Raw genomic sequence first — 26,825 nt, 5'->3', positions numbered from 1 at the left:
CTACAGTATCCGCCAGCAATGAGCTGTGAAAGTTCTAAGATCGCTTCCTATCTGGCAAGCAGAATGTGAAACATCCTATACATCATCATGTTCATTGTAGAGATCCCTGATATTCTAAACAAGTATTTGGCTCAAACTACTGCATGGTAGTACATATACTTGACAAAGCAAGGTAAGCGCCTTGTCAGCTGGGATAACAGAACTGCTACTGTTGAGATGCTTTCATACTGTTTATTTCTATTTTACAGCCACTCAAAAATAAACTATCTGTCCCTGTTTTTTAACAGTTGATATCAAAAGGCTCAGTAAATACTGACCTAAAGTACATAAGGTGTCACAAAATGAAATCATCTCTAGAACCAATATTGTAGGCATCATATTCATTTCAGATTCAAAATTTCTTTTTCTTTGAAGTGCAAGCATTGAAAAAATCCATCTAATAATGAATCCCTTTTGAAAATCACCCAGTCATTATAGAAAACAGTTTTAAAATGCAGAATGCTGCATTAGATTTCAGCCAGTTGTACATGGCTTACATTCAGAAAAAAACGGACATCTTAAAAAAGGTAAACTCTTGAAACAGAGTCCGAGATAATATTCCTCTTCCAGTGGTCACAATTCAATATGTGAGGTGTGATCTGTAAAAACATACAAATATAAAACAGATCAATTTCATAGTTGCTGTTTAATCTGGTAAATATCAATAGATCAAACATACATTATTTTACTTTTACAAAATTCAAATCAATGCACACAACAGAAAAAAATGTTGCAGTAAGGCATAGGCATATCCTAGTGTAAACATCCCCAAACCCTGTTAGGTTTTAAAGTGGTGGCATTCTCTACTTCTTGCCAGCAATGTCAGATTATGTATGCCTGACAAACAAAACATTACCTGGACATAAAAGCAGATCCAGAAGTTAATTCTGGGATAGGACATTTATAACACAAAGAACAACTGGTCATACTCAATGAGAACATCAGATCTTTTCCTTGAATGTGGTGCGTCTGCTCAGAAGGACTTAAACACCTGCATAACTTCAAGCTATCTTGACACCAGAATCAATGTCCTCAGCTTAATACCAACTCAATTTATTTTCAGTTGAGATTTAAAAACACACTGAAAAAAATTGAATCAGTTTTCTGACTGCAGCTATGAAAGGCTTAAGCAAATCAGTATAAGGTATACTGCCCAGTATAAAAAGAACTAACATCTTATGCACAGGGAACTGTATAGCAAAGCCTGATATGTGGATGCTTTCATCTATGAAGTGAGATAGAAACATGTCTCAAACAAACTGCATCACAGTTACTGAACATGCAAAGGAGGGTAACATTTTAAACACACCAAAATGATGCATACATGCTTAAAAATCATTTTCTTTGGCAAATATATGGTAAAACAACTTCTGCTTGACTAAAAAAGGCGTGGGAGATATGGAATAGCTAGTTATTCAGGTGGTACTTTTCATTCTTTAATGGGGTGAAACATTTTCAAATGGAATCTTTACATAAAAGATTTAAAAGTCTGGGGTAAGATTTGTCCACAGACATCCTCCCCTATCTCATGGGTTGCTCTGATCAGCGCATTTTTTTATATCCCATTTTAATTAACATTAAAATAAAAAAACAAATAAAATAAACACTGAAATATAGAAGGCAAAGCCCTTTTTCCAGCAACTGGTTGATGAAGGAATGAAGGAATACAGTCTATTAACTTAATGGCACAAAAATTATTTAAAATTTAAAAGAAACAACATTCTGTTAATTTAAAAGTGCTCAAAGATCTGGAAAAAACTCTGCATAGCTAACAACTATACTATCTTTTTAAACACCCACACTATCTTCTTCAAGGCAGTCTAAGTCAGAAATGTATGCTGCTATGAACTATCAAGAAACAGACAAGGATTACTTTATGTCAGCTGACAGACCATTAAAAACTGTTTCTCCAAATCTCTTATCCTTAGAAAACGTTTCCAAGCTACAGTGGTTGGTGATAATGTGGGAAGAAAACCATGATGCAGCACAGCAAACATCCTGCTGTGAAATCATCTGAAGTGAGAATCTAAGAAGGCTACTGCTTTACTGGAAAGAGAACTGGAGAGCACTGGCAGAAAAAAAGGCCAAAACAGCACCACTTTTTGTCTCCATTGGTAAAATAAAAAAAATATTTCAATTGCTTTCAGTAAGCAGAACAGGGCAAGATCTGATATGGCTTCAACATCAATAGAGAGGTTTGCTAGTTGACTTTTTTCTGACTTTTGAAATAATTACTAAGAAGTTAATGATGGTTTCCATCTTATTTATGATGGCTTTACAGCTACATACTCGGGTAACTTTCCAGACCATTCGTTTTCAAGACTGAGTTGAATAATAAATTGCAGATTTTCTTATTGACTTAAAATTGGTATACATTTAAATATATTTTAAGGCATATTAAAATCAAGTACACATTCGGTGGTGCAGCGGTAGCATTGTTGCCTCACAGCAAGAGGTTCTCCCGTTCGATTCTTGGCTGGAGTGCGGGGAGTGCCTTCTGTGTGGAGTCTGCATGTCCTCCCCACAGTTGGGTGGGTGTTCGAAAGACATGTGTAAATGGGCGTGCCTTTGGTGAAGGTTGAACGTCGAGCTGGCACCTCGGCGTTCATCAAAATCTACTGCCAATCATTAGTGGACCGGAGTTCCGCTGTGGTGACCCCTAACCGGGAAAAGCCAAAAGACAACAACAACATTAAAATCAAGCACACATTAACAGTTTATTCTTCAGAAGTCATTCTTGTTTACTAACTGATTTCTGATATGTGTTTGCAATTTAGATTCTGATCTCACCAGGACAGTTAAAAATACAGTGATTTAATACAGCAATAACCAACAACTGGGTGTGTTATACTGAAGATTTACACATGGCTGGTGTGGTTTAATCACAAGGGGGAAATCCCAGTAATTAAACAAAGGCTATTGTGGGTAAATTAAGCAATAACCGACAACGTTGTGTGGTATATTGAAGATTTACCCATGATTGATGTGGTTTAATCACGAGGGTAAAGCCCGAGTGATTACATAAAGCCAACCGTGGGTACATTTCAATATACCACAACCACGGAGTCGGTTACTCCTATTACACAATGACATTATTTAAGAAAAAAAAATACTTTTCTTAAATAATGTCTTTGTATAATGGCACATTACTGTCCTTCCGCCGGTGGTGGTATACTGTTTCCTTGTGTTGATGTACTGCGCATGCGTATGGGACTTGCGCTCCTACGCATACCCAATATATCAATGCTTCGAAACAAAACAAAGAAAAGAAAGTCTCCATCCGTTTTTTTCTTTTTCTTTATTCAAAAAACAAAAAAAAAAACCCATAAAAAACAAAAAAGGTTTTGGACACTTTATACCAACGGAAAAAAGTCTGGGCGACTGGACCTTTTTCCATTGGTATATTGTGGGATTTACAATGGACACGCTGGCCAATCAGGCGTGCATGTTTTGGAATATTAATGGGGGGTCATTGTATAATCTTTAATATATCACACCCAGGAGTTGGTTATTGCTATTATATAGTGACATTTAAGAAAAAAAAAAAAAATACTTAATTTTCTTAAATGATGTCGTCGTACAATGGCTCCTTGGTGTTCTTCAGCTTTCTTTAGATATCCTGCTACTTTTTTGATGTATTGCACATGCATATAGAACTGCGTTTTCATGCTTACACAGTATATTAGTGCTTTGGAAAGGAAACAATGGAGAACGGAAGATCTCTGTTGCTTCTTTACTTATTTAAAAGTTTGAAATCTGGACATTTCAGAGGTACAAGACAGGCAGGGCAGAAATGCAAGGAAAATCAGGTACATTTCTTTAATTTTGCATAACATACCTGATTTTCCTTGTAGTTCTGCCCCGTCTTTCCCTTGTACCTCTGAACTGTCTGGATTTCAGGTTTTGTACTTCTTGACCTGAAATGTAGTATATATTAACAGAAGAAAGTCTGGGCAACCAGACTTTTTTCTATTGGTATCTGGTGGATTTTACAATGGGCACACTGGCTGGGCTGTCCAATCAGTGTGCACATTTTTGAATATTAATGGACACTCGTATAATTTCTAATTTATACCTTGTGCACATTTGGAAAGTTCTGGCATTTTACTGGAACCTACTTTTTATTCGCCTTTATATCTCTGAAGTGTGTGTGTGTGGTTATATCAAAAGCCTATCTGACTGAATGCTCATTTTTATAGTGCAAGTCGGAGTGTGCAGGAAATGAATGTTTGACTGAAAAGGTTACAGTGACTGGTGTGCATGTGGGAGTGTTTATGGGTTTGGGTTAAGTATGGAGATACAGTTACAGTTTTGCATGTTTGATGCATGTATTCTGCATCTTTTTGTCTACTCTAGTGGTACTGTTAGGGAAACCTTTTTTTTTAGTAACATAATGTATAGGTACACAAGTAAGGTGGTGCAGGGGGTATAACTAAAAACCTTTCCATATCATTACCACTACCAAGACAACACTTGATTGCAGTTTTGTAGTTTGCTGTATAACATGGAGTAGTTTTAGCTGGACTACATTACAGTAAACCCTCACTTAACTGACACCCGTGGGGACTGGTAGGTGCAGGATAAGTGTATTTTCCGGTTGCTTGAGAGCTGCTTTACGATTTTTGATTGTTTTGTACACTGGCATACCAGCTAATCAAAAATCGCAAGGCGGAGCCTCTTCTGTTCAATGCGGAATGGCCACAGTTCCACATTGAACAGAAGAGGCTCCGCTTTGCGATTTTTGATTGTCTCGTATATCAGCATTTGAGCCAATCAAAATTGCCAGCAGCTTAAGTGCGTCAGTTAATGGAGACTCTACTGGATTGGATATTTCCTGGTTTGACATATGTTTTCAGTGTTTTTCTTTAGATATTTTGAGGTTTGATACTGTGAGTTTTAAATATTTTATTTTATACATATAAACACACATACACAAATGTGTATCATTTTTCATTTGGAATGTTAATTATCAGTCAGTCAACCTGTCTCAATGACTCACAGCCCATTAAATCACTGGTTTTAAGATGGGTCCTATGCTGTGGGGGGGGGGGTACAAGTCTATTCTCCCTCTGCTGTGTGACTGACAGATCAGGAATTGAAAAATGAATCAGAGACCTGAGTCGACCAAACAAGCATCCAACACACACACACACTTTTTTTTTTTCTTCAAAGGTATAACTGGTTAGTTCAATTTCATACCAGGCAGAAAACAAACTGAAGAAATACAGATGAAACACAAATGGAAGGCCCAAAGAAACAAGCTGCTATAGATAAAATCCACAAGAACTTTAATTCAATAAACTTTTAAAATAAAAACTTGTTGAAAACAATGAAAGAAAAGTGGTTTTGTTAAAAAAACACATGAACTTCGATGTGTTTGGAAGTACAGAATGGTGGATGATATCTTCAGCGAGTCAGCCCAGGGACCACATAGTTCTAGGGGACCCATGCTCAGCAACTCAGAAATAATTTTATTTTAAAAGGTTTTGTTATGTTCATCACTACTAACTCATTTTCATTAGCTTATGTGCTGAACATAAACACAAAACGTATTTATTTTTTAGTTTTAATAAAAAGTGTTAAATGACAGCACATATTTACATCTGTATACTCACACAGCCAACAATGTGTGCATTTGCAGCACAAGCGAGTGACATTGGTTTAGCTAGGAAACTTTTTCTTCCCTTTTTAAGTAAAGAAATGTTTCTTTACTTAAAAATAAACAGCTCATGGTGACCCTAAGTAAAGCAGCCTCAGCTTTTGCCTCTTACATCCTACGAGTCCATGATTCATCAGGATATTAGCAAGCAGAAATCCTCTTGTAGTAAACAAGTGGATGACTGCAGACTTGCGGCTAAGAGCAGCGAGCTGTGGTAGCAAAAGGCAAGTTTTTTTTTAATCATGGCAAATAAGGGCAGTTTAAACTGTAAGAGAGGGCAGTACACTTTGCTGTAGCTGGCTTGCATCTGTATAGTTGTGTAAAACAGAGAAGAAAAAGACTGTGACTCAGTCACAGTACATCTAGATTTTTTCTTCCTACAGTATGACATTTGAAATGCGTACACAGACAACAAAGTAGCTATGACTGCTGGCCTGCATACAAGGATTATTTTTGTCTGTGGATAAAAACTGACTGTTGTCATTTGCTCAATTATTCTGGTCTGGCTTTCCAGGATGAAGCACACTGGAAGGGAATACTTCACAAAGGGTGCTTGTGTAATGCAAAGTTTAAAAAAAATATTGTCACAAAGTACTTTAAGCACTTATTTATCATAGGTACATACAAGGTTACTAGGCTAACGGCCCTACAGCCCTTACAAGCCTAGCCATATTTATCCAGAGTTGTCCAAATTGTCGGTGGTTAGGTGAGTGAAGTTTGCACAGGTAAGGGTTTATGGTAGTTAATATCAACTTCCTCTGCTCAGGAAGTGGTATGTGTAAATAATGTCATATGTGTGCATAACTGCATATTAAGCAATCCACCTCAGCGACTAGCAACATACTCTCTTCCACCTGTCTGCACACATTTTATCTAACAGTGATTTAGCCCAATACTGAAGTTTACAGATAAAAAAAAAATTTTGACTTTGCCACACACATTTTGAAACAAGTCTTCTAACATTTTAAAATCTAAAAACATTAAACAATGTTAACAAATAGTATAACAAAATTTGCTCTTAAAAATATAAATCTGTAAAGTGAATGGTTGCAGCCTTGTGGTTAAATGTGGTCTGTGGTAGCAAAACACACATTTTTTAACCAGGTTTTATAATTTTTCCCCCACAAAACAGCCTTTACTGACAGTTATGTCACAACAAACTAGTCTCATTTAACAAGAAGCAATAAGCTACACTTAAATACAAAAATGTAACTTTTGTGCGAATGAGCTATTTGGATAAACAAACATGTCCCATTCAACTCAAGGAAAGTGCATGGTAGTAATACTTGTCACTTTTAAAACTCATTTCTTTGTCCTTTTGCAACCAAGTTCTACACCAGTCATAATTTTCTCATACTCAAAAGGATGGGGTAGCAATCTGCCCCCCGTTCTACATTAATGTTATCCCCAGCTGCCCAACTTTGATTCCCATAAATCTTCACTTCAACCACTTTTATAGTCTTAACTTTTGACTCAACAACTCTTTAAAAAATCAAATTACAATCGTTCTTGTCTCTCCCTTGGAGTCCCACTCTTGAATTGCTCACTCTTTCTTTCTCCTAACTACGGTAACTCATCCATTTTACGGAACTATGATAGTCATTTGTTCTCACACTCTGCTTTAACATCCCCTTCTCAAGACTTCTTCCATTTTGGAAAGTTCATTCATCTTTCAGAGTTCATGTATCTACACAGGATCTATCCTCATCCAGTTCCTAGTCAGAGTTGTATATACTGCTAGTTTTGTACATGCCTAGAAGACATGCCACCATGTGTCCCTTTCATCACTCAGGCATCTCAAACATTGCACTGATGTCTCTGTGTGCCTTCTTTGTAATCTAGTTGGTATACAAAAATATTTATGCAGACACTTCCAAGCAAAGATGTGAAATTCCCTAACAAGGGTGAAACTGTGGAGTCAAACTACCCCCATCCAATTTCTTCTCTGAAATCCATTTCCTAGTAACCTGTCCCAATTTTGTTTCCATCCTCTGTTTAGGATGGTTCTTACTTCATCTAGAAATTTATATATATTTCTTAGATATCAATTTTTTAGGTTTCTAATTTCTAACATGTCTTGCCCGTGTAGAAGGTTCTTTCCCTCTTCTCCTACTTCCTACCATTCTCTTATATAACTCTAAGTGTACCAATATTAAACAGTTGCACCCCTTTATATCACAAAGGGAGCAACACTTCACCCATGTTAAAATATTCTAACCTCTTCTAGTTGAGACCAGTAATACATTCCCTGGTGTTTTCCTAGGCAATTTCTGATATGACTACTTCAACCCCTTCTTCTACTGTTGCCTCTAGAAAAGCTAGCCACAGGTATGTGTGTTTCTGTCTTAGTTTTCTCAAAAGCCATTTGTAAACCTCTATCACTTCCCTCTATATCCTTGGTTTATCTATTCCAACAATCTTTGACCATAAAAAAGTACCTGGATCAAGTCCTATTTGTTTCATTGCTGCTCTCCCAAGTTTATCTTTCTTTGAACTTGGGCCTGAGCATGCCATAGGCAGAATACCCTATGCCAAGCTACTCACCAGTTCAAATGAAAGTCTTGCAGCTCCAGACCTCCCCCAATTTTGGCAATACCCATTCATCCCAAGACAAACTTGCCTAGTCTGTCACCAGGTAAAGAACACTACTGCAGCTTTTAAAATTTAAGAAGAAAATTTTCTGAGTTCAAGGGCAGAAACATAAAGATAAATAACAGTAATGGAAAAAAACAAACATTTGGATTGTCTGCATCTGTTGATCCAAATTAATCAAATGCCATTTCCTTAGGCAATTTACACATTTTGCCTGCATATTCTTACAGCCTTGGTGAAGAATAGATATGGGCCTAATTGAGGACGGTCAGAGAGGATATTTTCTTTCCTTCAAAATGGCTGATATCACTGCCCTCTTCCAATATGTTGACAGCCATATCCTGTGTCAAAGACTGTGTTAAACACTGTGTTCAGTTCCTGTAATATTAGAAACCCCCCCCCCCCAAAGATAAAACGCTAATGCAATCTCATTGGAGCAGGAGTTACCTCTCAGGATTCTACCCATTAAGGCCAATTGCTCTTGTTCCATCACTGGGCTCACTAATGGGTGCACCAGGGGAGGGCGTGCTCAGCTGAGGATATTCCAATTCTCCCAGAAAGCTTGTTTAACCATTCTTCCTAATCCCCCTTCCTCCTGGCATAGCTGCCTAAAGTGCACTTAGAATTCTTGCAATACAACATCTGGTTCCCTTAAAATACACACAGCATGTGTATTCAGCATCTGAAGTACCATTTTCTCTATTTTAATCTGCCTTAGCCATACTAATAAGGTGCTCTGTGCTTTAGGAGGATTACAAGTGAAATGTTTCACCAATGCCCTAGTCCTAAATTATCCTTCTTCCTGAAATATTGTCTCCATTTCCATTTGGCCTGCCCATATATCTTTCTCTAGCCCCCTCCACTTCCCCAGCTGACTAGGTCTGCACCAATCTTATCCAGTACAGCCATTCTCTAACCACAAATCTGTTGAAACTCCGCTTCTGACAGGTAAAGTCCAGTAAAAAATCTTTCCATACCCCTTTGCAATTATCCCAGAGTTAAATTTTCCTCTGTCACTTATTCTAACTAATCAGTATCTCAGACATGCATTTCTGACATTCCACCATAAACATCTGTATCACAGCAAATGAATCATTAAAATGCCAGTATTTTAAATCATTCCTTGGACTGATACTCAGCTCCACTAAGAAAAGTGCATGAGCTGACACTACGATAGGCGATGTTCTCCATTCTATTTACCAGCTGACTAGCCTCTTTAGGGATATACATAACCTGCCTATCATGAAACACCTATAATAGACTTTTGTAGGCATTCTCTGGGTATCCTTCCCTTTACAGGAGGATACAGCCTCCAGGCCTAGTAAATTCATAATAGGCCCAAAGTATTTACCCAGTTGTGGAATCTGCAGTAACCCAAGACCACAAAAGCCATTTTTGTTAATGGCAGTCTGATGAAGCAATTTCATTGTGAAAGTGCTTACTACTGTTTTACTACTTCTAATTACATATTTTTAGCCCGTGGCTGTGTGTTCTGGTGTTTTGCTGTGATTTCTGGAATTTATCTATATGATACTGCTGATTAGAAAGATTGTGATGTATTTGCTGCTCTCTAAGCTTGGGATGGGGCCGGAAAAGAGTCACTAGACCAGTCCATTTACCCAGTAAACAAATAGTAAATAAATTAAATAAATGCCAAAGCTAATGATGGGACCACCATCTCAACACTGTGGTGAAGCTGAGAAAAAACTCACATCCTCATATTTTCTCCTTCCCTTTTCAACTCTTGGGGGGGGGGGGTTAACATCCAAGCCTTTTTAATTTCACCCTTTTAAAAACCTAGAAAATAATGAGGAAAATCTTCAAAGAAGTTCTGCTGTAGGGCAATATTAGTTCATGCTCAGTACAAATCACCAACTACTTCAACGAATTTATCTCACCACTCAGTCAACACTCGATCAGCTTTAAGTATATATCACTTTCCTTAACTCTTTCCCTTTCTTTTACTGTACCTATAATCTGCAGTGTGTTTACTACAGTCACTTTTTTAACAATGATTTTAACTTTTAAGAGACCTACCTATATCAAGTCTTTTGCTTTTTATTCTTTTAAAAAGTAGAGATCTTAAATTACTGAGTAATTCTGTGCAAACACTGTGCTGTCTTCAGTTACCAAGTAATCCTGTGCAAAGCAAACTAACTTTTGCTGCATTTTTTGCTTAAATACTGGGAAAGGCTAAAGACTTATGTGTTTTTTTTTAATTATAATCCTTTGGCTGATTCTTAAGCTGAATCTCCTGCATGCTTTCCTATTGGAGTTTAACCACTCAGCTGCTGACCTAACCTGAGCTGGACCCAGGAATGTCTCAACTCCACTGAGAAAAATATTTTACAGAAAGCAGAAGATATTATACAAAATGTTATACCTTTCAGTCTACAGTGTGGAAGCCATATCTAAACAGCCCCCTTCCTTGTTGTTAATCTGCGGAATATATGGTTCTCCTTGAACACAGAATTCTTACCAGGCTTCCACAGTAGAGTTATGATTCTCCTTTAAGGCGAATATAAGGAATCTCATTAGCAACTATAAGAATTCTTTCAGATTGCTCATGCCCGCTGACCAAAAATCTTGTGCATCCTTTCAGTCTGATCTCAGAGCCTGGCAGTTCTGTCCATTTCAACAAGTCTCTTACAAAGGACCCTCTTCTGTTCTACTATACCTATTGCTCAGAGATTTTTATTGGGCCCTATCTTCAAAATCTGAGAGTTGTGCCTCATGTTCCTCTAACCTAACCTGGTGATCTGTAATATATGTATGGCCTTGTTTCACATCCTTATTATGTTCCTTAAGTACATAACAGTGTTGCTAGCATTTGCTCAACATCATCTCAGTTCTTGATCTCTGCATCTATTTTATCCAGTTTCGTTAACATCTAGTTAATTGGAAATTCTGTGATGACAGCAGGACTTGTCACTGTATGTTTTGGCTTGCTTCTTTCACCAGGTGCCAGGTGGACAGCCATTCCACTCCAAACCCCTTTCTACAAGTCTATTACATCGAGCACTTTTCTCTTCCCCATTTCTAATCCTTGTAGACATCCAGCTGCGTCAATTGCAGTAAACACTTTGGAGAACTCTCACATCCAGAGCTCACTGAAAACACACTGCATCCAGCAGTTTCTTTTCATGAACATACTCCCATGGAGAATTTAGACAGTGGCTCAACTTGACTATCCACCATTATAGGAAGTCTAATGGTCATTATTTTTATTAATCATAATCAGGTGTCTGATGGGTACACAGTCAGCAAAGTGGCCAAAACTGCTACATGGGGGGGGGGGGTAACTGTGGATAAAACAATTTACCCATTTGTAGTTTGTTCAGTTTAAGCAGTCTAGCTTTACAGGACAAGTGCCCATTAGTGTGAAATTTTTTGGAATACTTTACTCACCGTCTGTGTCAAACAAAGCTGAAAGTGTCCCTGATTTTTGTGTCATATTTTTGGTCTGTCCATTATAAAAATTTGTGGTTTTCTAGCAGGTGCAGTCACTAAATAATAACAATTATGTGAGTTGCACACTCCAAGTCCTTCAGTAAATGCATGTATAAATCTTTTATTCCACCAATTTTGTAAATATACAGAAACAATGTTTAAAATATGAACCTAATTCTGGGGCCTTGGCCCTCATCACTTTTTGAATTTGTCCTTGATTCTTGCACAAGGAGGCTGATAGGTATTTTTTACCACAGCCAAGTGAAATGTACACAGCAAAGTAGCTATGACTGATGGGTGAGTATTTGAGGAGGGGGCTGTTTGTGGATGAAAACAACTAACTCTGTTCTTTACACAAGTACACACTAGTCCTGCAAAGACAGACTGCTTAACTTGAGTAAAGTAATGCCTTTGCATGAAAAAAATTGAAATATATTACTGTGCAACAAATACTGTTACAAATACTGATTTTTTTTTTACCATAAACAAACATCTGAGGTGAACAGAATTAATGATGGGTTTATAAATGCCGACTATGGAGGTTGTCTGTGGATGAGAAATACTGAGCCTGCTGTCACGATCAAATTAAAATGTCATTCACTGGGCTTTGTAAGACTAGTGTGCATTTGTGTAAAGCAAATAAGAATCATTTAGTGTAGCAAATTGTCATCATAATCTGATGTTTGTGTATGTAGTTAAGTGGCCGTAACTGATATGTCTCTAATGGACACAGGCAACCTGTAAATGTTTCATCTCAAGCTCCTGCTTACACTTATCAAGGGTATCAGAACTTGTCAGAGATTTGGGATGCATAGCTAGGCTTAAAAATGCCTTTGTGGTCATTAACCTAGTAAACACCTATGAACCTATAAAGACTACCCATATTTAAAACAGACAGATATTGCTTTATTACACAATAAATATAATTTATAATAATCTTGCTGGTAAGCAAATGATCAGGAAGGCAAATTCAAAGGAATGTGGATATTTATGCATGGTTAAAAAAAAGTATGTGTATGTGTTGGGTGAGGCATGGTTTGTAAACTACCCAGGATGACTTGGGTCACTGGTTTATCAACTCCATCTAGAAACCAAGTCCCACCTTGTAGAAGATATACACACTTTCTTGTTAAAAAGTGGCTTTATTTCTCTAGTGCTTTGTCCAAATGGCCTTTAAGTTGAAAACCTTTAAAGGCTGTTTGGCAGGGGCACTACAGAAATAAAGTTTTTTTTTTTTTTTTTAAACAAGTAGCAGTATATATTATATTTTAGTTTGTTTGTGGCTCAGAGATTTATTAATAGTCCTTGTGGAAAAGCTCATCACGAAAGCTCCTGACTATAGTCTAAGCACTCACTGCCATGTTGGTCCTACTCTAAACCTACTACAACTAGACTACACTGCATTGCACCAATCACTATTTTCAGTTCTAGGCACCAAACTCTTGGAATCCCTCCTTTACTCCACATCTTAAAAACCTCTTAATAATTTAGAACCACAACTCAAAACACATCTTCTCAAGCAAGCCATGTGTAAGTGTGTCATCATACTCTTCCTCCTCTTCCACACATCAAAAATGTACAATTGCTTTAACACTTGATTGTAACAATTTTGTAAATACTGCATACAATTTTCTTCCCTTCTGGAGACAGCTTTGTAGATCTACATATTCAAATCATATGTAAATACTTTTTAATTCTTTTGTGTGTTTCTGCTGGGTATTAGATTGGTAAATTGTGTTCTGCTTTTGCTCATTTCTGTAAATTTGTACCCTTTTTGATTTTCTTTCAACTTTTGTATGAGTGTACTCACCTGGGCTGTGCCTGAAACTAGACAAAGTAATCAGTGTACTACGCTCAGTAAAACAATTTCCATACTGGTCCAGACTGTAACTACAGGATGTTGGCACCATTTCTAGTGGTACTGGCATCTGGATTGAAATCTCCAAAACTTTTCTCAAAAATCACAGGCTTTGCAAAGACAGATATCTGCTGAGCTGCTTGGGCTTTGGCTGTACTTCACAGAAGTCAGACAAGGATTACAGAGCATTATCGCAGTATCCCAGAAAGTTTCCCATATGCTGCCAATAGGGTGAACTGTGGTCTATAGGTACTTAAACAGGACTGGCAAATGCCTGACTTCAATAATTTCGCTTTTAAGTGTTGGTAAATGGCAGCCACACAAATGACAATCTTACTTGTTCAATGGATGTAGATAATGCCTGTGGTGGACTTACAACTTGCAGTTGTACATGAAAAGCCAGGTCTGGAGAGAACACTAGCATTTAAGGTGGTAAATGAAGAGGAAAACAATGAAACTGGCCAATCTCCATATGAAATACCTAGAGATCTGGTAATTGCTCAATGTCTCAAATCGAAAGGAATTAAGTGATTTGCAGCAGTCTCATACTGTAGTAGTCAATGATTAAGAGTTCATCTTTCTCAGACTCATGATGGTGATTTACATTTCACAGAAGGCATCCAAAGGTGCAAGCTATTTTTTCTTACTTTTAATGCTTTTTTCTACACGGTTTCATTTTCTTTTCAATTTCCCCTTTAAGAAGAGGCCTTAATGCATGTTGTTACCTCTTAGGAGCCTCACAAATTCTCTCCCACTTCCCTATTAAATAAGCAAATATTCAAAATGTCGAACACCGCTATATCAACAGCTAAATGTCAAAAAGGCCAAATGCTGAACAAACGGAACGGCAATTTTTTTTTCCTAGGGATTAAAAATTGCTGGTCAGCCAAAAAAAAAAAAAAAAAAAAAAACACCCAAACACAAAATAAAGTGGGGGGCTTTGCCCCCCACACCCACCTACTTAAATATACCGACTCCGAGATCGCACCACAGTGGAGAAAACGGCAAAGTCCCAAAAATGGCCCAGTGATTTTTTTTTCCCTAGGAAAAAAATCGCTGTTCCGTTTGTTTCAGATTTGGCCTTTTCGACATTTAGTTGTCGATAAAGTGGCGTTCGCAATATTGAACGTTCGCTCAAATAATAGGGAACCTTCTCTCCCTAGTACTTTCAGGTCAGGTTGAAGACGGAGTGGGAAATGATTCCTTATGGTGCAATGTGGTGAGTTTGCAATTAAGGTGGTGAACCTGTAGGAGATGTCATCCTCTCAGTGTCACTAGATCAAAATTTTTGCACATGGTGCAAAACTGCATATTGGACTGGAGCACAAGATAAGATAAGCAGTGGACAAGGTTACACTGAAGTGGCTTCTATTAGCTACATTCCACTTATTCACTGGCTATTTTTGATTAAAGGGAGAGACAGAGAGATGGTGATGACAATAATGATAAATATCCAGAGAATGAATTCAAGGCTTAAAAAAAAAAAAAAGGGTGATTACAACAGTAAAAGAGTGGAGTCTGAACCAGGTACTCCAACCTGAAAATCAGCTCTGCCCTACTGAGGGAAAGAACTAATGAGCAAGTGGAGTTGCTCCCCATTTTATAAACACTGACATTAAGACAGTGGGTACAATGGTGTGCCTGTAGGAACTACCATAATCCTAATGCCAGACACAGACTCCTATACTGGGGGTGCACTTCATATTTTGGACCTGCTAGGAAATATACACAAAATAAGACTGCTTTTTAATGCTAACCTCAAGGTCCATAATCACATGAGACAACATAATTAACATACTGAATGCAAGCTCTTAAAAAAAAAAAACTTGGGAAACTATTTCCTCTAGTATCTCATCAAGTTTTAATCTCTGCTTCTAACAGAAATGACTCAAAGTAAAGGCAGATAAAATGCAAATGCTCTAGAGACATGAGGTTTCTTAACATGACGATATACAGAAAAAAGAAGTTATGTACCTACCATAACGTTCCATGTTAGTTGTCTTCATCTCGCCCCTTCCTTCTTGCTGGTTGGGTTCGGAGCCAATCCTCGGCTCCGACTTGGCCATCTTCAATAGCTCGAGAGCTGTTTACTGGTTCGAGGCTATCCCTTATCCCATAATGCCTAGCTATAGCCCCAGATTTCATTTGAAATAGCTAACTCCAGACATAACAACATAATAAACCAGTCAAGAAACAGTTGACTATACCTGACATATTCTCTTAAGTCAATAGAGGAAACAAGAGAACACACAGCCAGTGAAAGAGAAAAAAACTCCTCTCGATCCACTAGGACAGGGGGATGGAGGGTGGGATGCAAGAAGGAAATCGAGATGTAGACAACTAACATGGAACGTTTTGGTAGGTACATAACTTCTTTATGTTAAGTTGTCTATCTCGCCTTCATTCTTGCTGGATGGGACAGCGTCCCTAGCACCTAAAAACCTGGGTGGCTCAGTGGAACAGACTCTTCAGAACAGTGGAACCACCATATCCAACTTGTAATGAGAAATAAAGGTATGAGGGTTTGCCCACGTAGCAGCTTCACAGATGGAATCCATGGGCAACCCAGACTGGAAGGCTACAGAGGTGGCCAAGGCCCTAGCAGAATGACCTTTTGGTTTAATAGGTAACTATTTGTTCCTTAACTGATAAATGAAAGAAATAGTGTGTGACAACCATCTGGACAGGGATACCTTGGAAACTGGGAGACCTTGTTTGCCCAAGGCGTAAGAGATGAATAGTTGGTCCAACTTCCTTACTTCTTTAGTTCTGTGCAGGTAAAAATGTAATTGTCTATGAATGTCCAACTGGTGTAGTTTGCATTCTGCCTTGTTGGTATGATTAGGGAAAAACACAGGAAGATCTATAGATTGGTTTAAATTATTTTCTCAGCAGACTTTAGGGAGAAACGAGGGATTAGTCCTCAGAGCAACCCTGCCCTTATGAAATACCAAGTATGGTGGACGAACACATAGTGCCTGAAGTTCGGAGACATGTCTGGCTGAAGTAATAGCTACCAGAAAGAGTGTCTTCCAAGATAGGAACTTGATAGAGCAGCACACTGCTGGTTCAAAAGGGGGCAGAATTAAGGAGGTTAGGACTAAATTAAGGTCCCAAAGAGGAGGGGGATCTCTCACTGGAGGCCTAAGAAGAGTTGTCCCTCTCAAAAAAGCTTTACATAGTTTATGAGACAATGTTAGAGTTCGAAAAACCAACATGAAAGTTAGAAATGGCCACCATTTGTACCCTGATTGTAGAAGAAGCAGACCTAGAATGAAACAGTTGAGCTAGGAATTCCAAGATTTCGTGGACTGGGGCTGAAAAGGGATCCACATTCCTAGTCTTTGCCCAACAAGAAAAACATTTCCATTTGCTAGCATACGTTTTCCTCATTGTAGACTTATAAGAGGAGCGGATAATGTTATGGACTGCTGTGGAAATGCTGGGGAGCCTGGCTAAGGTTGGAAGTGGAGCAACCAAGCTGTGAGCTGGAGAGTTTTGAGGGATTGATGCAACCCGCCTGATTGATGAACCAGGAGGTCTGGAATTGGGTCCAAAGTCCAGGGTTGATTGAAAAGGTAACGGTACAGGAACAGGAACCATATCTGTCGAGGCCAGTACGGAGCAATGAGGATCATTTTGCAACCCAACTATATTATTTTCTGTATAAGTTTTGGTATCAGAGGGAAAGGAGGAAAGGCATAAAGAAGTCCCTGGGGCCAATCGTGGACTACAGCGTCTCTGGGTGTGTGACCCAGAAGTGGAAGAAGGGAGAAGGAGTTGCTGCATTTGCTGGTGAAGGGGGTGGCAAAGTAATCGCAACAAGGCTGTTCCCATTTGCAGAAAACAAGATTCACAACTCCCTGATTCAGAGACCACTTGTGAGGCATGTGAATAGCTCTGCTGAGCCTGTCCGCTATGATGTTGGATCTCCCGGGGATGTGCGTCGCAATCAGAAAACGTTGGGAGGAAATTGCCCACTGCCAAAGTCTAAGTGCTTCTCGACACAGGGAGTAGGACCTCGTTCCGCCCTGCTTGTTGATGTACCACACCACTGACATGTTGTCTGTTTGAATAGCAATGGTCCCAGGAAGAGAGCGAGTCTTGAAGGGCTTGCAATGCTAGGAACACGCCTCTCATTTCCAGGACATTTATGTGCAGATGGTACTCGTGAGGTTGCCACGTGCCTTGGACTGTCCTGCCCAGATAATGCCCCCCCACCCTATCAGGGAGGCATCTTGTCATCACTGTGGCTACCAGAGGGGGTTGTATGAAAGGTCTGCCCTGAGTAACTAGTGGGGAGACCATCCACCAAGAAAGATGCCTTTTGCATGCATCCGTGATCATGATCTTGTAAGACATGGGTAGCTCTTGGAAAGACCACTGCGTAAACAGAAGCCACTGAAGAATCCTCATATGAAAGCGCGCCAGTGGGATTAGGAGAATGGCTGCTGCCATGGAACCCAGAGTTTGAAGGATGTACCTGACTTGGATCCTTTTGCTCTGCATCAGAACCTGTACCTGATGACGAATTGCGGGCACCCTTTCTGGTGGTAGCCTTGCAAACATATCCCTTGTGTCTAAGTCTGCTCCTATGTAAGTGATAGATTGACAGGGCAACAAGGCAGATTTTTCTAAATTTATTGTGATGCCGAGCTGGGAGCAGATTGTGATTGTGTAGTCCCGTGCTTGTATGAGCTGATGCCTGGTGGTAGCAGTAAGGAGCCAGTCGTCTAGATACGGAAACACCTGGAATCCTTGATGCCTCAGGTGAGCCGTGACCACTGTCATACATGCGGTGAACACCCTGGGGGCTGTGGTGAGACCAAAGGGCAGAGCTCTGAACTGATAATGACTGGCCCCCAGCTGGAAGCAAAGATATCTCCTGGAGTGCCTGTCCATCTTTAAATGGTAGTACGCGTCCTGAAGATCTATCAAGCACATCCAATTGTCCTGACCCAGAAAGTGTAGAATGGACTGTAGCATGACCATCTGAAACTTTGTTCTTTGCACAGACCTGTTTAGTCTGCTGAAATCCAGAATCGGTCTCCAGTCCCCTTGTCTTTTTTGGTACTAAAAAGAACCTCGAGTAAGTTCCGGATCTGTGCTGGTCTGCCGGGACTTCCTGGATGGCTCTTTTTTTCTAGCAGTTTTGAAACTTCTATTACTGCTTGCTCCTTCAGATTGGGTGGAACATCTGGGAGGATCTTCCTTGACTGTAAAGGGGGCTGATGGAAGGGAATTTTGTAACCTCCGGATGTAACGGACCATACCCATCTGTCTTATGTTAAACTTCACCAGGCTTTTGGGTACAGCGAAAGTCTTCCCCCGACTGCCTCCAGAGTTGAGCAGCCGGGCAACCCTTCAGGGATGCTGGAAGGACTTATCAGAAAAGGATTCTCTGCTGCCCTGGTTCTGTGGACCCCCTCTGCCACGAGGGCGGCGTCTATTATTATTGTTTCCCCCTCTGCCTCTGGAGGAAAAATCACTAGGTGTGTCAGGCAAGGCTCCCTGAGATTTATGGAACCACACCTTCCCACTCTTCTAACCCTTGGGGTAGGGTCTAGAGGGAGTGGAAAAACAGACTCCCATGGCAGAGAGAGTCTTGCCTTCTTGCTCACACCTAGTCAAAGTGTCTTTCACCTGTGGTCCAAAAAGAAAGGAACCATCAAAGGGAGTGTTGGTGAAGGATGCTCAAAAGGGTTCCGCAAAGTTACACAGTCGCATCCAGGCATGCCTCATAAGGGCCACCCCGGTACCAGCAGCTCTACTCGCCCCATCGGCTGTAGAGGAAATGAGCCTCATGGAGGAGTTAACCACAGAATTAAGCGTCGCTAGCTGGGAAGCTACCTTGGCTTGTGCATCCTCAGCTGTTGGATCTTGGAGGGTATCTCCGAGCTCTTTAAGGAGATCCTTTTGAAGTCAGGTAAAATGACACAGGTAGTTCAGTGACCTCATAGAGAAGGTCGCTGAAGCGAACATTCACTTCCCATATCTGTTCATCATCCTAGACTCCTTGTTATGGGGATGGACAGATGAAGAGGTCTCCGCTAACTCTTTTTTGGTGGCTGCTGCTACCACCACAGCATCAACAGGGACACCTTTCAAAAGGAACTGCTTATCCTGGGGTGCTGTAATAAATTTACTAGGTCTCCTCGGAGTTGGTTCCACTGTATTCGGAGCTGACCAAGCCTTTCGAGCCACCACTGTCATAAGTGGATCAAAAGGTGGAGACACCCAGGAGGTGGAAGGTCGGGAACTGAAGGCATCCAGAAATACAGACTCATCCTCAGAAGGGGCTAGGGGATTCCAGTTTCCCCTCTGCTTAAGCATTTCTAGGATGTCCGAGAAGGAAACATCTTCAGAGGGGGATCTCAGGGTCCCTTCCGAATCATCAAAGTCTGTATCAGAAGTGACAGACTTGGGGGAGTCAATGTGCTTCCTCTCTTACACTTTTTCTTCCGAGGGGGCTCCTCTGAGTGATCAGAAGAGGAGGAAACACCCAATGGGGTATCCTGGAGCATCGGTTCCCTATGCTTAGGGTCTGGAGGAGGAGCAGAGATTGGCACAGGCACTACAAAGGATGGAGCCGATGGGGCTGATAGTGGAGCTGACTCAGGGGACAGCACACTCCGCATGACATAGAAGGCGTCCCTGCCACGATGCAGAGAAAGCTCCAGTTCCAAAGAAATAAGCATCTTTCTCCGCACCGAGGGAGACGGCTCCGAGACCGATGTAGGAGCTGAGCTCAACTGCGCCGAAGCTCCGAGAGGGAGAACGGGATCGGACAAGGGTCCGATGCCACTCGCCGCCTCAGAGCCGACGAGGGAGCCCCAGCGCCCAGATCCTTCGATGGAAGGCACCACCGAGGGAATCGAAGCTGACGTAGGAACCGAAGGAAATAGAGTTATCGGAGCCAATGGTTCCACTACTCGAACCCCAACGAACTCCGGCTCCGATCTCATTGGAGTCGGAGGAGGAACATCGAGAGAAGTGGATGGAGCCAATACCTGTTGAGGAGGGCTGCACAACAATTTGGCTAGTGCCTGTGACTTTAGCAACCTACTGACCACTCTCTCCACATCGTGATCCGACAGCCTAGAGGATAGAGAGGAGTGAGAGGATCGGTGACTACGCTCGCTCTGAAGTAAAGGAGACCAAGGCGCCAAATGCACCGATTCTAGTGAAGGGGACCTCAGCCTCTTGTGGCACCGAGACGGCTCCGAAGCCTCTAATGGAGCCGATGGGGAGATTGTCTTGTCGGTGCCAGCCGGAACTGATGTAGAAGGTAAATCCTGAACCGAAGACAGCTCTGAACTTTCAGCCAAAGGCTTAGTGGATTTAGGGGATTTCACAGGCTGTGAGCTCTTGGCCGGTGAATCCTGGGGTTTTAAAAGACCCCTAAGAATAAGCTTATTCTTACGCTCCTGCAGGACTCTTGGACTAAAGGCATGGCAAATAGAACAAGAGTCCTGCAGGTGCACAGCGCCTATACAATAGATGCAAGAAGTGTGCCCATCTGTCAGAGACATTTTCTGATAGCATGAGTCACACTTCTTGAACGCAGAAACCTTGGATTCCTTTGGCATCCTTAAAATTAGAAGGAAAAACAATTATAACAATAACAACCCGAAGCAATATACAGTCTACAAAATACACACTACTAGAAAGACTATAGCTAAAGGGTTTTTTTTTTTTTTTTTTTTTTAAGATAATAGGAATGCGTCTAACTTAAACGGCTAGCCTGACAAGAAGTGGTCGGGGGGAGGGGTGGGGAAGAACTCTCCAAGTTAAACGAGTTCTACAAGAAAAAGGAGGGATACTATAAGTTAACAACTATCTATCACAGAAACAAAACTATTGTTAATAATAAAATACTAGAAAGGTTGAATTCTAGTGAAGAAAGTTACACAAAAAAAAACTTTATACAAGCCTGAGCCAGAAAAATGACACCTCGCAGCTGAAGTGGCAAACGAGATCTGGGTAGCTATTGCTAGGCATTATAGGATAAGTGGTAGCCTCGAGCCAGTAAACAGCTTTCGAGCTATTGAAGATGGCAGAGTCGGAGCCGAGGATCGGCTCTGAACCCAACCAGCAAGAACAAAGGCGAGATAGCCAACTTAACATTAATAAATTCTGCAGTATACTTTACAGAAGAAGTCTGCACAGTTGTAGCAATTTCCCTCTAAATTCTGTTTCATATCTACTAATGTGCTATCTACCAGAAAGAACCATAACATGTACAACCTACCTGTTCTACCTTGTGAGGTTATCGTATGACCTATGTGGATGCTCCCATTTTCCTTTTCTTCCATAAACTTGTTATACAACTGCTTAATTTCTTGATCATAATCTTGCCATTCCTGGACAATTCGTACTGCTGCTTTTAGTTTAGGCTCCTTGGTCATTGGATTATTACACTGAAAAAGAAATAGTGACATCATACTATTTCAGTAACTGGAAATTACATACAAGTGTAGTGTGGCTTATGATTCAGCCAATGCTCGTTAGTTATTTAGGAAGTTGATACCAAGTCCATACTTGCAACAAAAAAGTCAAAGGAAGAGGTCATTATCATAATGAACAATTATGCCTTCATAAAAAAGAAAAAAGAAGTTATATACTTACCATATATATACGTTCCATCCATTTTGTCCACTTTCATTCTTCCTCAACTGTTGGGTTTGGATCCGATCCCCGGATTCAACTCAGCCGTTACTAAAGCTCACAGTAACCAAAAAGCTCTCGAGCTTCTCCCCTTAGCCATAATGCACCAACCCCTAACATACCTCAAGATCTTGCTTGCAGATTTTACCAGAAAATGTATCTGTTAACATGCATCTATAAAGAAATACTTACAAATGTGTACATTCTACAGAGGAAACCATATTAGGAGCTTAATCAAAAGGTCAGTGATGTCTTAAGAACATCTCATTCCTCTAGAAGTTTGTAGAAACAAAGGATTGGGGTTGGTAGGCAGGGAGTTGAGGAAGGTTGAAAATGGACAACACAGATGAAATGTTATGGTGAGCACATAACATTTTTATTTAAAGTTGTCAATCTTCATTCTATACTCAACTGTTGGGACCGTGTCTCCAGCTACCTAAAACCCTGGGTGGACTCTAAGGAAGGATATTCCCAAGCACAGTAGAACTAAAAGATGCTCTACCCCTTGAGGTCAGATCTAATTTGTAATGAGTGATAAGGGTATGAGGACTTGCCCAAGCTGCTGCTGCACAAATGTCATCCATGGAAAGCCTGGATACAAATACTGAATAAACTGCCATGGGCCTAGTTGCATGGGCTCTTACAAGTTTAGCTAAGGTAAGACCCAATTTGTTATAGATAAATGGAATACAGTCAGCCACCTGGCTACTTTTGTGACTGGTTTACCCAATTTCAAATCTGTACAGCAAACAATTGGTCTCTTTCTGACATCTTTTGTCCTATGCAGATAAACATGTAATTGTCTGTGAATATCCAATAAATGTAACATAATCATCTTTGTTTGCAAATTTAGGAAAGAATACTGGCAAATTAATGGACTGATTGATAATGGCTTCTGACACCACCTTCGGCATCTACTTCTCTGAAGTGTAGGCCAACACAGAAGGTCTTTGGCTAAAAGTTCACAGATGACTGCAAACTGAGAGCCATAATAGAATCACCTAATGATGTAGACATTCTACAAAAGGGCCTCACAGCGACAGATGCTTGGTGTCAAAGTCATGGCCTCAAGCTCAATGCCAAGAAAAGCACGGTCATCCTCTTTGGGAAAAATTTGGTACCCATGAACTACCACATAGGCGGTAGCTCACCAAACAATGAAAGTGTGATAAGAGACCTCGGGACACAGGTGGACAGTAGTCTCTCCTTTGATAACCACATCGCCACAGTAGTCAGGAAATCCTTCTGCACCATGCACTTCATTACAAAAGTGTTCTCCTCTAGAAAAAATGTCATTGTTCCTCTTTATTCTTCCCTCATCAGACCCATTATAGAGTACAATGCCCCGTTTGGCATGTATCTCACAAGATACCTACAGCAATTGGAAAGGCCACAGAAATACCTCACTAAGAGGATTACAGGCCTCAAACAGATGCCATACACAGACCGTCTCAAAAAACTCCATCTCTACTCCGTCGCATATCACCTACTCAGAGGCAATCTCTGATTAACCTACAAAACGATGTCAAACCCAGATCTGTTGGACATGCTACACTTAAAGAAATCCCAATCTCTCCGAAACACACGCTCCAGGGACCTAAACCTTGTCACCACAATAAACAGAACATGCTGGAGGGATAGATTCCTGTCCCAGAGACTTCTCATACTCTGGAGTAAACTACCCATTCATGTCAAGCAAAGCTCTTCATTGGTCCTCTAAGAAAAACCTTGACAACTGGATGGGAAATGGAAAATTCACCACGGGGATCACTTCTGTGCCACTGCTTGACAGGGGCAGAGGAAAATAATTTTCTTGAGTGGCAAAAGCCAGGGAACCTTTTTGACTAGGCTTATATAGGCCCCAGGGCCGATAACCTAGTACCTACCTATAAATCTATGCAATGTAACTCTTATCTTTATGAAAGATCAAGTAGGGGGGGTTTCAAAACTTGAATTTCTGAAATTCTTTTAGCTGAGGTAATGCCTACTAAAAAGACTGTTTTCCAAGTAAGAAACTTAAGGTCACATTTAGCTGTTGGTTCAAAGGGGAATTGTATTAATGCTTGCAGTATCAAGTTCAGATCCCGTGGTGGAGTTGGGTCATTAAACAGTGGTCTCAAAAGAAGAGTGCCTCTCAAAAATGCTTTTTACAGTTTAGCAGAGGATATAGAAAAACCTTCAAATCCAGTGGCGGCCGGTGACTTCAAATCAAAGGGGGGCTGCAGGAGAGAGCTGAATGGATGGGGTCAATGGGAAGGGGTGCAGCCAACTAGAAAGGGGAGGAGCTATGCTCAAAACCACAAAAACTAACTAAATACACTGCCCTGGGTGTCAAACCGTCACTATGAGAGTCCAATCAAGACAAAATGAAGTGTAGAAGAATAAAAATATTTCAATGCATTGGCTGCATGACAGCTTACTTAATATCTAGATGGAAACAAAAAGGTTGTGAGGCATGAAAAAATAAATTATACATGATCAAAATCAAGTATAAGAAAAACAAGCAGCGCTCAACTCAAACCACTTCTTGCACTACAGTTCTAATTATAATTTATATTCAACTTTATTAAAGTACCAAGATACAATGCTGAAAGCAGAAATCTCTGATGCCCCCCACTTGTAAAAATGTTTCTTATCCAAAAAAAGACCTGCTGCCTGACAACTATCTACTTGTTTCATGGGGAAAACATGATCAAAGTAAAAAATGAAAAGCAAACAAGAAATAAGCTCAAGATACATTGCTTAAAATGATTACTGTACAGGTTATTGACCACACGAATGACATTCTGTTTAGTTTACGGGTAAAGCCTGCAGAGATGACTGGAAGTCTCCAAGTGTAATGAGCTTCTTAAAATAATGTATTCCTGTCCTTTATTACAAATACTGTCATATGCATTTCAATACCAAAGGCTTATACATTATCTAGTTAAGTATTCTCTACATGCTAGTCAAAAACACTGTTCACCTCGTACTGGAACTCTTGTCACAATCCACGAAAATGGTAGCAAAAAAACACAAGTAGAACCAGAACGGAATGGCAAATTACATTCAACAAAGTCCAATAATTAGCCAGCAGCGTAACAGTAGAAAACCTTCTTTATTCCACAAGTAAAAGAAAACGAAATGAGCGCTTTCGCGTATGTATCATACGCTTCATCAGATTTCATTATACATCAAGAAAGCTCAGTTTAAATAGCATATCCTGCATCCAATTAAGGTCATTATCTTATTAATTAATAGAACCTTCAGCTTTTAAAGCCATAGCCAACTTCTCTAATAGAATTGTATAAATGTATTTCAAATATAAATGTATTGCATGTAACATATCGCGTTATAATTAAATTCTATATCACCTTGAACATTCTTAAACTAATCTCATAATATATATAAAACCTAAGTATACAAATTTAGATTTAAAAATACATAAAAATATATGCATCACGTTCCTTATATATGTGCAGACACAATCATTTAAATAAATGAATAAGCGGTACACAATAAAGTCAAACTTATGCCTCTAGACCACAAGCTGGACTAAAATTAACGCAAAATATATAGTTCATCTTTGAAATAAAGTGCTATGTGCTTGTAACTTATTGTTCTATATAAAAAAATATATGAAATTTGATAAATATAGACAATTATATATATGAGAATGTGAAATATATATATAAAAAGTAGCTTGAATAAATATATTAAAACAAATGAATATGATAAACATATTAACAAAGGTCATCTGTAAAGTGCAAATGTGCCATCTCTGTGAAATCCATAAAAAATATATATATGTATATATGTACAAAATATATACAAAATCATTTGCGATTTTTTAATGCTGGTTTCAGAGGAACATATTGATTTAGTCCTGGTGGGTGGTGTGCCCTCATTTTAAGTATCCATTGTAATTCCTTCTGTTCTAAAATATTTATCAAATCACCCCCATTATTACTATCATTAATGATTTGCAGAATCCTAAACTTAAAACTATGTTTCTCATATTGCATTATATGTTTCGCTAATGCATTAGCTTCATTATTTTTCTTTATATCATATATATGATTATAGATTCTCTTCTTAAATTCTCTTTTGGTGAGCCCAATATAAAACGCCACACAATGTTCACATGTGGCTAAATAAATGACATTACAAGTGTCACATGATGCATGGAATCTGGGTGTAAATACATAGTTCAAAATGGGATGTGTAAAAGTTTGTACTTCTGTAATATACTTACACATATTACAGTGTTTACATGCGAAGGTGCCTAAATTTACATTGGGCTCTATATCTATTACTAACTTCTTCCTATGTGTTTTACATAATAGTCTTTTTAGATTCTTATTGTTCCTATATGTGAACCTAGGGGTTTCACCTACTAATTTTAGGGTTCTATCATCTACTGTCAACACCTGCCAATGGTCACTTATAATGTTTTTAATCATCTTATTATCATTAGTGTATGTTGTAATGAAATGAACTTTTTCTTGATATTTGAAACATGATTTCTTATTATGACACCAATGACTTCTTCTTATTTCTGTGTTAATTAAATTATCTGTG

General features: G+C 39.6%; 1 protein-coding gene across 1 annotated transcript in view; it reads right to left on the bottom strand.

The window, feature by feature from the left end:
- Nucleotides 1-217: 217 nt before the first annotated feature.
- The window catches only part of UGGT1 (UDP-glucose glycoprotein glucosyltransferase 1), a gene marked incomplete in the record, with an annotated part of 2,149,769 nt that continues 2,123,161 nt past the window's right edge, over nucleotides 218-26,825 (bottom strand). The window contains 2 exon segments of the mRNA XM_044070228.1: nucleotides 218-638; nucleotides 21,850-22,018. Coding sequence (XP_043926163.1) covers nucleotides 613-638; nucleotides 21,850-22,018 — 195 coding nt within the window.

This window comes from Protopterus annectens, chromosome 4.part1 (assembly GCF_019279795.1).
Source record: "Protopterus annectens isolate FY-2018-M chromosome 4.part1, PAN1.0, whole genome shotgun sequence".
In the NCBI taxonomy this organism is placed as follows: Eukaryota; Metazoa; Chordata; order Ceratodontiformes; family Protopteridae; genus Protopterus; species Protopterus annectens.
This window is presented reverse-complemented; position numbering and strand designations above follow the sequence as displayed.